The sequence below is a fragment of the Corythoichthys intestinalis genome, chromosome 9 (genome assembly GCF_030265065.1).
Source record: "Corythoichthys intestinalis isolate RoL2023-P3 chromosome 9, ASM3026506v1, whole genome shotgun sequence".
Lineage (NCBI taxonomy): Eukaryota > Metazoa > Chordata > Actinopteri > Syngnathiformes > Syngnathidae > Corythoichthys > Corythoichthys intestinalis.
The window spans coordinates 36,054,152-36,065,967 of record NC_080403.1 but is presented as its reverse complement, the minus strand read 5'-3'; the positions used below and the strand labels follow the sequence as shown (position 1 = coordinate 36,065,967).

At 40.4% G+C, this 11,816-nt stretch overlaps 2 protein-coding genes across 4 annotated transcripts; both read right to left on the bottom strand.

The window, feature by feature from the left end:
• Window positions 1-62: 62 nt before the first annotated feature.
• On the bottom strand, window positions 63-6,037 carry chchd4a (coiled-coil-helix-coiled-coil-helix domain containing 4a). 3 transcript variants are annotated; one of them, XM_057846763.1, is made up of 4 exons: window positions 5,661-6,037; window positions 5,005-5,082; window positions 4,675-4,773; window positions 63-1,733 (listed from the first exon to the last, which is right to left on the bottom strand). In XM_057846763.1, exons 2-4 carry the CDS (start codon window positions 5,024-5,026, stop codon window positions 1,408-1,410), a joined length of 447 nt encoding a protein of 148 aa, XP_057702746.1. In that variant the 5' UTR covers window positions 5,027-5,082; window positions 5,661-6,037; the 3' UTR covers window positions 63-1,407. The 3 variants fall into 3 exon arrangements, with proteins under 3 accessions (XP_057702746.1, XP_057702747.1, XP_057702748.1); XM_057846764.1 differs by lacking the exon at window positions 5,661-6,037 and adding an exon at window positions 5,151-5,191; XM_057846765.1 differs by lacking the exon at window positions 5,661-6,037 and adding an exon at window positions 5,164-5,182.
• A 386-nt stretch (window positions 6,038-6,423) lies between these two features.
• On the bottom strand, window positions 6,424-11,622 carry LOC130922179 (protein transport protein Sec61 subunit alpha-like 1). The gene is made up of 12 exons (XM_057846762.1): window positions 11,459-11,622; window positions 10,621-10,688; window positions 10,475-10,540; window positions 10,305-10,383; window positions 9,992-10,123; window positions 9,773-9,882; window positions 8,503-8,656; window positions 8,256-8,416; window positions 7,875-8,072; window positions 7,600-7,791; window positions 7,444-7,520; window positions 6,424-7,334 (listed from the first exon to the last, which is right to left on the bottom strand). The coding sequence occupies exons 1-12, from the start codon at window positions 11,463-11,465 to the stop codon at window positions 7,148-7,150; spliced, it is 1,431 nt and encodes a 476-aa protein (XP_057702745.1). The 5' UTR covers window positions 11,466-11,622; the 3' UTR covers window positions 6,424-7,147.
• Between the last annotated feature and the right edge of the window lie 194 nt (window positions 11,623-11,816).

The following is an 11,816-nucleotide window of genomic DNA, read 5'->3' as shown; positions in this document are numbered from 1 at the left end:
CTAAAGCACAAACTACAACGTGTTTTGTCCCCCCCCCCCCCCCCCCCCCCAGATGAAAAACAACAAAGAAATCTTCAATGCAAAGCATTTATTTTTCCCGCCGACAGATGAAAAAGAAAAAATCTTCTATGCATCTAGGCATGTAGACATGGTGAAGAAGATGGTCTGCATCTTTCCAAAGTGAGCATCAGAATGGGGAAGAAACTTGATTTAAGTGACTTGAGTTTGAACATGGCACTGCTGTTACTGCCAGACGGGCTGGTGAGAGTACAGTATTTCAGAAACTGCGGAGCTACAAGGATTCTCACACACAACAGTCTTTAGGGTTTAGAAATTGACTTGTTGATGCCAAGAATGACCAGACTGGTTTGGACAGGAGCATCTTTTCTCAAGGTTTGACATGTTTTTAAAGATGCTCTTCTGGTTACCTCAGTTGTAACGAGCAGTCTTTTGAGGTCCTGTTGCCTTTCTATCAGCTGGATCCTGTCTTGGGCATGGCATTTTTACCCAGAGAACTGCTGTTCACTGGATGTTTTCTATTTTTCGGACCATTCTCTGTAAACATTGTGTGCGAGAATCCCAGTTGCGGAGCAACTATTAAAATACTCATTACAATAGCAGTCTGTCTAGCACCAAAAATTATCTTACATCAACATAACCAAGTCTGATGCAGAGTTTTAAAAGCATGACCTTGAGCTGACCATGAAAATGTCTACATACCAAAATGCATCGAGTTTCTGCCATGGGATTGGCTGATTTGAAATTGTAATTAGTATAATTACTTATTGAGCAGGTGGATTGGTATTCCTAATAAAGTGGTCGCTGAGTGAAGTTTACCAGTTTCAATCTAACATTTCCTCTTGTGACATGCTAGCTACAAATCAACAAACTTTTGAACGCTCAAGTCCAACATTAACAAGTACGAATAACAAAGGTGGTTGGTAAGGAATATCAATTTAAAACATTTAGATCCAAGTTCTTCACATAGAAGGAACACACCAGCGTGTCAGACAGATACAATCAAACAGTGTTGAAAATGGGATGTAAGGCAGTACAATAGTTTTTCTTTAAGTTATGGTTATAATCGTTTGTAGTATAATGCACATGCTGGCATGAAAAGAACAGAACGTATTAATTTCAGTCATACAAATAAGGAAAACTTGGGTATAGAGATGCTCCGATCTTTTGTTGGGTCCATGGGAAGTTCCAGGAATGGTTGCGCATAACCACCAACATACAGTAATATCATGTATGTTTTTGCCTCAAGTCTTTGTCTGGTGCCGCCCATTAAAGCCACTACAGTACAGGGCTTCTCAATTAGTTTTACTGACGACAGCATATAAACCTATGCAGCGCAGGGCTTTACTCGTTCTCCGAGATTAAAGAGCCTGAGAATGACAGCTAATCTTAGCTGGCAGTCTGGCTGTCTGTCTGTGAGCTTACGTCTGTTTGCTGCAATAAGGCAGGGTCCTCGGTTGAGTCAGAAGCAGAGTTGGCCTGCGGCGGCGGATCAAGGCTTTCCTTATCTTCCTCCTGAGGATAGAGCTCAGGGTACTTCTGCATGCATTCCTGCATGTTACGGAAGTGGTCAATGCACTCTGAGCCCTTCACCTCCTCCTTACTGTAGTGAAAGCATGAGAAGGCCTCCTTGAACTGAGAGCCACAAGGTCCGCTAGCCATGCCGCCGAGGCACGGGCAGTTCCAGTTGATGTCACCATTAGGCAATATGAGGCCTACAGACAAAACCACACAGCAGCATCAATAAGATGGTTCAAGTGACATCAAAGTATCTTTAGGATGGTATTAGGGGTCGGAACCTCCTGGTACTAAGCCTGTCGCAATATGCAATAATTCCATTTATCGCACGATAAATAAAAATGAAGGCGGTAATTTTTACGCTGCGATTTATCGCCTCGCGTGCACGTGTGTGCGCGCGTGCGGCAGACGTCCTGTTAAAAGTTCAGATTCCTTGTTACCAACTACGCAAAATGCTTCTTCGTTCCAGGTCCGGCAAAAAAATAGCGGCGGAGCCAATCCGTTCCCATTATATCCTATTGTTCAACCTATACCGGCCGCGTCAGTGCTCCGGATTGACTGTGGACCATCTCCGGCGTGCCGGAGCCCGCTGAATGGTTTAGGCGATTCTCTATTATTGCTGGGGACGCATCCGTCAAAATGGACGGATCCAGGCCTGGAGTCAACAGCCCAGTGTCTTATTAACGGTTTAAAACCAGCGAACATGGACGAAGAACGTTTCATCATGGAGTTGGAAAGTCATGTGTGCACTTCCGGATATTTACAACAAAGTCCACCAAAACATTGTTACCGACTTGGCTGCTACGAACAACCTTGCTTTGACACCGGTCATGATGAACATTGAGTGACAAATTAAGAGCGCTGTGCTTCAAACTCGTCCTGTTTATGAAAGTCGAATGTCATATGCTGGTGTTGTGCAGTAACGAGCAGACATGACTAATGTGGCGTTTGCCAACTTTTTTAACGTGCGCAAATACTAGATATCATAAAATAGCATCTAGATGTGCTACGTGAGCCCAGAGTGATTATGGGACAGGTAGTCCATATACTACATCGATGAATTCTAAACTGTCATGACTGAATGGAAGTTAAGCAGGCCAAATCAATCCATGCCAGTGACTACAGATAATGCTGCAACTATTGTTAATTCAGTACGTGACACAGATGGATTCGGACCACAAATAGGATGTTTTGCTCATGTAGTAAACCTAGCTGCTAAGAGAGCTGTAGCAATCAACAGTGTGCCCCGCCTCACTTTACAAACAGTAAAGATTGTTCCCAGCACTTTTAGACAAAATTTCTTCAGATCAGTAAGAAGTAAGCACATAAATATTATGCACTAAAATGCATGTTTATATGATGGCAATTTAATTTTGCTCGTTAGCAAAAAACAAAAACAAAAAAAAAACACGGAACAAAAAATACAATTGTTATTTTTTTCCCCAGAGCATTAAATGTATTCAATCGAATCAAAAACTGTGTCCCTCGTATCGAAAATCGTACCGAACCGTGACTTAACTGTATCGTTGAATCCCTATGTAACACCATAGCAGAAGCTATGAGGGGAAAAGTTTTCATTTGCCTAAATGCTTAAGTTATTAAGTTGAATTTTATTTTTTTTTCTTGAAAAACACATTTTGTTTATTCTTTGGTATTAATATTGTTGTCTTTTACTTAAGAGCCATGGTCTCTTGTTTTTAGCTGTGGTTTTAGTTGTGGTTACTTGATCTATTAATATATACTGTATTCTCACTGTTATTGTAAATTGGTTTTTAAAAAATTGGCGGGGGCGCAATAATATCGCATATCGCAATAATTTATGAGATAAATGATCGCACACTAAAATTTGTTATCGCGACAGGCCTACTTGGTACCTCACAATACGATACGATTTGCGATACAACGCTCACTATAACGATGATCTGAGTTATGGTGATACAACAATTATCGATACATTCAGGAAATCATTCTAGGATATTCTACAAACTAATAAACAGAAGAACAAGCTTCTGCTGTGAATTGGAATGAGTTTATCACTAGTAGACGTCCAATCCATTTGAAGTGGGAGGGTGCCATCCCTCCCACTTCAAACGGATTGAACGTCTATGGCCGTCAGTGGCAAGCAATGCCAGGCATTGAGGGAATTTTGGGCCATTTCAGGTCATTACCCATTAATTTTCAGTTACTTTCTGTTGATTTTGGGGTATTTCATGGGTCACTTGGGCAGTGACTCAAACTCAACAGGAAATGACCTGTAAATGCCCTAAAATGAACAAAAAGTGACCTGGAAATGCCCTGAAAATCGGAAAGAATGATTGTGAATGCTCTGGCTCCGAATGAATGAACGTTCCCCGTCTAAATGGATTGGGCGTCGAGCACCGTCAACGGCAGCCACTCCGACTACTATGGTCATCAGTCACAGCCTATGCCAGGCAACAAGGTAATTTTGGGCCATTTCAGGTCATTACTTGTTATTTACAGTCTCTTCCGGTTGATTTTGGGACATTTTATGGGTCACTTTCTGTTGATTTTGGGTTACAGAACAGGAAGTGACCCGGGAATGAATAGGCAGTGACTCAAACTCAAGAGAAAATGACCTGAAAATGCTCTCAAATGAACAGAAAGCGACCTCTAAATGCCCCGAAAATCAGAAAGAATGGTTTTATTCCCCCTTCCCAGTTTTAACGGACTGGGCATCTAATGCTGTCAATGGAAGCCATATAGTTAACTAAGACACGATTATAGTGGAAGATTTTGGTAGCAACTTGTTGGTTCCTTTTATTTTTTGAATAATCACACCTTTTTAAAACGATATCTCGACTCTTGGCAGGAGCATATCGATAACCTTTTGGGATACAAAGTATCACAATATATCACCTTTTCAATATTTTTTCACACTCCTAGATGCTATTCACCTCTCCTAAATTTGATACATACTGCATATCTATAAATGCAGTGTAAACAAACAGTGATGAAACATGTCAAATAGAAAATTGTACACTTGGATTCCAGGATTAATGCAACATTTTTGGGATAAGCCACACATAACTGGCATTCATGAATCCTCTTTTTCAAAAGACATAAAAGATAATTGCATACATTTGAGAAGTACTTTTATATTCGTATTAAATGTCAAACCTTGTTCTTCATATGGATCATGCGGATCATCTGCAATCAGCTCGGCATTACTCGGGGCCTCATGGTCCTCCTTGGTCACAAAGATAATTCGATCTTTACCTGGAAAAAAACAAAGTAGAACACAATCAAACTACTAGTACTTCATTCACCTGGATTTCACACGGATAACTGTTATTAGAAGAGGTCATGACATGCTGATTGAAAGCGTTACACAAGATCCATTCATGTGACTGAAGCCAGTAGGGCTGTGTTAGAGTGTTAGCTTAGCATGGCAGCACGGTGACATTGCATAGATATTCCCTCAAATGAATGAAATGTCTGCGTTTTTACCTTCTTGCTTGCAGTAAGACATGTCTGCCACTCTTTACGTCCGTCCAACCTCACCGGTCGAGGTGAAAGATAACCTGCCTGAGAGAAAAGACTCAACAACGGGTAGGGTTTCATCTGACAATCGGATCTGAATGTCTGCGCTCAACTGTGTGACATGACCTCCTCAGACGGCGTCGCAGCGAAATGACGTCACGAGGGTTGTCTTGCGTAGTACTGTATATATATATATATATATATATATATATATATATAGAAATAATTATTTCGATTGCTAATGAACTCAATGTTTTGCTAGTTGCTTTATTTTTCTTACCATTTATATTACAGCTCTGTCACGTTTCTGCGTGTCATACTATTTGAATTGCCTGTTTTAGGTGGTTTCATAACTTTTAATCAAGTTCAAAGCTTTTTACATAGTAACGACAGAAAAGGATGTACGTGTTAAATTGCGTGATCATTTTAATGAAGACGCTTTATACATTTGAATAATATTTGATCAAAGCAATCTCATTAATGTAGATAATTCCATTCGATGGAGTGCAATACAAATACAACGTTATTAGAAAATATAGAATGTTGTAAATAGAATGTTATTTTCTGACTAAGTGTGCACATGCTGTACTCAAGACTACGACAGAGACCAGATCAACACTTACCCAAGCCAGAAATCAGTGGGATCGAGGCAAGATCAAGACTTCTGGGACTCAAGAAAATCAGGACCTTCAAAACATTTTCTCGGACGGTTTCCATCAACTCGAGACCTCAACAGAGACCTCTGGTGATCGGAACAATGCACAACTAGCTTGTAACATCACATCATAACCATAAAGACGTGGTTCTTAACCTTGCTAAATGTACCTAACCCCTCAAGTTTCACATTTGGATTCACCGAACCCGTCGGAATTAGAAAATAAAGCATTCTTTTTCAATATCTAAGCTATCAAGCTAATTTTGCTAATTCCCGTTCAAAATACTTCTCATTTTGACAGCATGTTTTATAAACAGGTCAAAATTTGAGACCACGCTGCCCATTGGTCTGTTGTATTCCCTCATACCAAGTGAGAGTCAACCTTCAACTGAGCAAATTAGTTCCTCCTCCCATTAGATTAACCCTGTAAATTGGGAACAAACCAGTCCAAAACCTGGTCTAAAAAGCCACTTTGCCTAGATTTACTCAGCGTACGAAAATAGGGCTCTGCGTTTCTTTACCTTCACCGAACCCCTTAGACTTACTCACAGAACCCCTAGGGTTCAATCGAACCCAGGTTTAGAACCACTGCCATAAAATAAATGCTGTAACTCTACAAACTCTGGACATTTAAAAACAAACTTTCAAAACCAACTTATGCTAAGAATAGAACTTTTACAATTCGGATATGACATGCCCTGAAAAGAAGTTTCATTAAAGACAATTGCCAATTGTTGGAAAAACATTTTTAATAACACAATTATGTCTGTTACATAAGAGTAAAAACCAAAATGAAACCCCCTTTGCGTTCATATCAAACCCACCCGCTTACTGTCCACCCGGGCAGTTTTGTGCAGCAATTCAGTCTGGGAATTATGAGTAAGACAGTGCAGACCATCACTTCACTTTACTAGCCGGAGATATAGGACAAACATACTGTGTCCTACTTAAGACCAGTGAGAATATGAACAGTCCGTCACTGAAAATATACACATAAAAGGTATGTAGACAATCTGCCAAGATAACAAAAAGTACACTTTGTTCATACTCTTCACATCCCGACATGGATTTCTTACACGTGTCTTAAGTTTGAAATACACGTTTTTTTCTTTTTTTTTCCATAGTGTTCTCAGTGAAAAATGCCTAAGGTGAGTCAGAGGACTGCACCACACACTTATGCGTGTTGAGGGATTCTTCAATTGAGGAAACAATAAGTGGCAAGCCCGGCAGCCCACCATGGATGACTAAGAGCGAAAGAAATGGCTGGAGACAATACTAAGCTCAAAGCAAGGAGAAAACAAAATAGCTCTCTTGACAATGACAGAGAGACCCCCAATGCAAAATGAACCGATTGTGCAAATTGCCACAAAAAAATGAAAACAGAAACATGACGGAACGCAAAAGAGTGACATGGTTGGAGGGTGTGTATGCTATATATTGTTGACTTGGCCTATTCTAGAAGAGCAGAGCTCCCATGCTTCCCACTTCACTCTGCTCTTTTACAAATATCTCAAAGTACTGGTAGATGATAGTCACGGCCAAAAGGATTCCTGTGCCAGAACCGATGGCCCCCAGGAAGTCAGCCATTACAGACAGGCCTCCTATACAAAGACCACCAAAGGCAGCAGCTGTGGGGATGTACCTGCAAACAGGAAATATTTCAAATATAACCATGTTTTGCGGTCCCTATTTAAATATATATGCGGAATAGCATATGGTAAAAAAAAAAAAAAAAAAAATAGAATAAATACCTGTTCAGCTCATGCACCATGGAAGTCTCTCTGTGTCCCCTCATCACCATCTGCTGCTCTTTCAGTTGCTTAGCCACCTGCCGTATACCAAGAAGACAGAAGAAATTTAAACCAAGTCCTAAAATGTCAATTCGCCCATATGCACATAAATCATACATCTTTGGCAGAGGATCCCGAAACTTCAATCCAGGTCTTGGAAAAGAAGGCACAAGAGCCAAGCATGAAGACAATGTAGATGACAGCGTGAACCGGGTCATCAAGAACAGAACCAAAGGATTCTGGGGGAGACAAGTAGTAGCAGAGACCGCCTACTGGGTAGGCTCGAGCTGGTCCACCAGTCGATGTGTCCTGTATAAAAGAGAAGATAAATCAAATTTGACAAGGAGCTGTCCAATTCCAACACATATATTTAAAGTTGTTTTTCCACTTACAGACCACGTGCCCAGGAGATTAACCAAGAAGTTTCCACTGAAACGTGTTGACAGCATTTGGGAGATGACGTAAAGATTGGAAACCAAGGCTGACTGGAGGATGATGGGGATGTTGGAGGTATAGAACAGTTTGATGGGGTACGTGTTGTATTGACCGCGATAGCGGGCTGACTTGATAGGTAGGTCCACCCTGAATCCCTGTTATGGTGAATGAGACAGAAAATGGCTCTTAGAAATACACAAGAAAATATAATTTCCGTGATAACTATTTCAATATCTTGCTTTACTTGACAATATCAGATTTTTTTAGCATTTTCTATGTTTCTGAAGGAATTGTAATAAAACCAAGAAAACTACAACCATCTACCTATCTGTACTCACCTGGAAGTATATGACCACTGCGAAAACAAAGACCGTGGCGATGAGGTTCATGAGGTTGGGCAGGTTTTGCCTGTAGAATGCTTCTCGCAGAGCGCGTACTTTGTCCGTGCGAGTGGCCAACAGGTGAAAGAGAGCAATAATGGCGCCCTCAAACTCGGTACCTGAAGAAACGAGACCCTGACTTGTGTTATGGTGCACGCATCTGATATCAGGTCAATGTTTGTGTGTGTGCCAACAGCAGCCATACCTCTGCCAGTGTTTACAGTGGTGGGACTGAAAGCCTTCCAGACAATGGTCTCGCAAATGTTGGTGGCAATGAAAAGAGAGATACCAGAGCCCAGACCGTAGCCTTTCTGGAGCAGCTCATCAAGCAGCAGAACAATCAAACCAGCAACAAAAAGCTGAACAAAGAAAGACCATCTCAGTCAAGGCAATGTCACGCACAGCCTTACCTAATGTGGATACAATATAAACTAAAGGTGTGTTAAATTTCCGATTCTTAGATTATTCGCGAGTCAGCTGCTGAAGATTCGAAAACGATTCACAAAAATCCATACTGTGAATATTTAAATATGCTAAATAAAGCGGAACTGAAACAAGCTCAGCGCGGTCTTCAGGACGCAATGAGGAACGGATAGAGTAAACATCCACATTCCACAACTCATGCCGCTAGATTAAAAAAAAAAACGCAGACAGCAGCTACAGACAACGCCCAGTTGCCACGAACTTCGTCCACGTTACTACAAACTACGCCCACATAATGCTACGGTAGATCCCACATGTATATAGAAGTAGATGCGAAATGACAGACTCGGCGCCGTTTTAAAGCAGTAGACTTCTCAGGAAGGCTCTGTTGCAGCGAAACTTCCGAGCGAACCTAATTAAATTTTTATCTAAATAAGGAAAATTATGGAATAACGGGAGAAATCGTAACAACTTTAACGGTTGATTCACAACATCAAATTAATTGTATTCAGTTTAAAGCTGCTGATACAGAATGGGGACTTGAGTATTTTTTTAACATTTTGAACTGTTAACTTGATACTGAAATAATAATTTAATTAAGGCTGAGAGGATTTTTGTACGAAACATTAAAAGCAGCTGATAGCTGGGGGGGGGGCTGTGCATCAATAATCGATTTATAATCGAATCGTAATCGAATCGTGAGGTGCCCCAAGATTCCTACCTCTAGTATAAACCCCGAAGGGTCCTTTTACGTGAAACCTATTTCAAGTATAAACTTTAACATCTATGGAAATTGTTGCCATGTCTTCACATAGACAAATGATCATTTATGATGTCTTCACGTAGACAATTATCATTTGTGATTAAAAAAAAAGTTACCGTAATTACTACCCAAGTATTATAAGTTGGCTGGTCTCAAATACTCCCATTGTTGCATATCAAATTTGACAGTAATACTACATATGCATTTACTGTAATTGTAAATATTGTTAAACCTTTATTCTGATATAAATCATGTTTCAGCTTAGGTAATGATAAATATTAATTTTTACCTGGATGATGATGAGCAAGCATATTCCAGCACCCATCTCTGAGGGGTCACCATACATGCCAGTCATGACATATACGATCGCCTGCCCGATGGTGATGATCATACCAAACACTGCAACAACACATCCCATTTATTCATAATTGTACGGTCTGATTCAATGCTTTAGTGGTTTAAAAAAAATTAAGTACATATAATTTTTTTTTTAATGAAAGAGACCCACATTTCTGGGCGCCATTGAAGAGCGCACGGTCCTTGGGCGTATCTCCGACCTCAATGATCTTGGCACCAGCAAGCAGCTGCATGATGAGGCCTGACGTGACGATGGGTGAGATACCCAGCTCCATCAGAGTACCTAAAGAAAGCTAGAGTCAGCTTATACTGCGCATGTATCTCTAACACCCACGCCCTTTGACCTACGTGATAACAAAATTGCGCCACAACTGATAAAAAGTCAAGACATTGTTAGTCTGAAACAGATGCCAAAGTATTAATTAATTGCCTATTTAAGTAGGCTACATATTTAGTGAAAGCACCTCTGTTGGAAGCCAGAATTACTCTCATCCAGTAGAAAGGATCGGCTGAATCTGATGACATGATGCCAAAGAGAGGGATCTAACAGGGTGGTTACAAATGTAAGTCTTACTGATAACATGAAGAGAAAATTGACATTAATTTAGACGTACAGAAAGTTGAAGCAACTCACCTGGCAGCACACCAGGAAAATGAAGAGCGTGATAGCTGTCCATAGTACTTTTTCTCTAAACTGAATCTGCGAAGTAAATGAGTAAAATCATTTTAGTGACAATTATAAATACTAATAACAGCAACTTATACATGTGATTTGCTTACCTTTCTTTCTGGTTTCTGAATTTCAGGTAAGACCGCACAGAACGGCTTGATGACCTCCAAAAACTTAACTGCAAAAAATATATATATAAATAAAATAATAATAAACTAAAAACAATCACACAGAGTCAATGGTTCATTTTTTTATCTATGCAGTATGACCTTCCATGAATGCAACGTCATCACTAAACCAGAGGCTGCCACACAAACCAAATATCTCAAATGCTACCTCCCCCACTTCTTTGCAGTCGGAATAAGGAACAAAAACAACTAAAACAACCTTTCTAAACAACCGAACAGCAGAAATGACACCTCGAAAATATATTCAACGCAGCATTGCTTCACTGCTTACGTGGTAATGTCCTGTCACAACAAAACCTCGAAATAAGACTCTTGCCATTTAATTAAATCATTTAATTAAGTCATTAACTGCCTTTCTGATAGCGTGCAGGCAAATTAACTTTAAAAAATGAGGACAAAAACGCCAGAACAGATATTAGTGAATACAATTTTGCGTGACATGCTAAGCTAACTAGCATTCAATCACAAACATGGGTTAATGCTCTCCAAACCAACGTAGGATAACAACGGAGATATTGGGGCTTGCTTCGGATCACGCCGGATTTTTATGTACTAAACACTTATGGCTAAATGTGATTAAAAACATGACAATATGTTGTGGGATAAGACAGCTCAACTTGCCACCTACAGATCCAAGGCTAGTCAATTAGCATGCCGACGTTCCTCTTTCCATTTTAGTACGGCTGAACAGAACAAAAGCGTCGAAAACACACCGAGACGCCGTCAATGTTTAAAAGAGATTTTAAAAATGTATACGTACTTCCCATGTTACCCTCGGGTCGACTCCGGTTGAGTTAACGGTAGTAGTTGTCGTGTTCCGTGGAGTCAGTGTGGCTCCATCCAGCAGCTCGATACGAAAAGAGCGAACACTAAAGACACGTCACCACACTAGCCGCTAAAACACACGTCACTTCTCCGGGCAGGACACACGCTACTCCTTGAAAAATGCAATATATACAACACTGTACCAAAAGAAAAAAATACAAAAATGTGAAATTGGTCGTTAAAATAAACAAACGCGCGATTTATTAGATTTTATGAATTTGAAATCGGATTTGTCGCCAGGTCCCATAGAGGGCGCTCTCCTCCACACTGGGCAGGAAACACTTCATTCATGT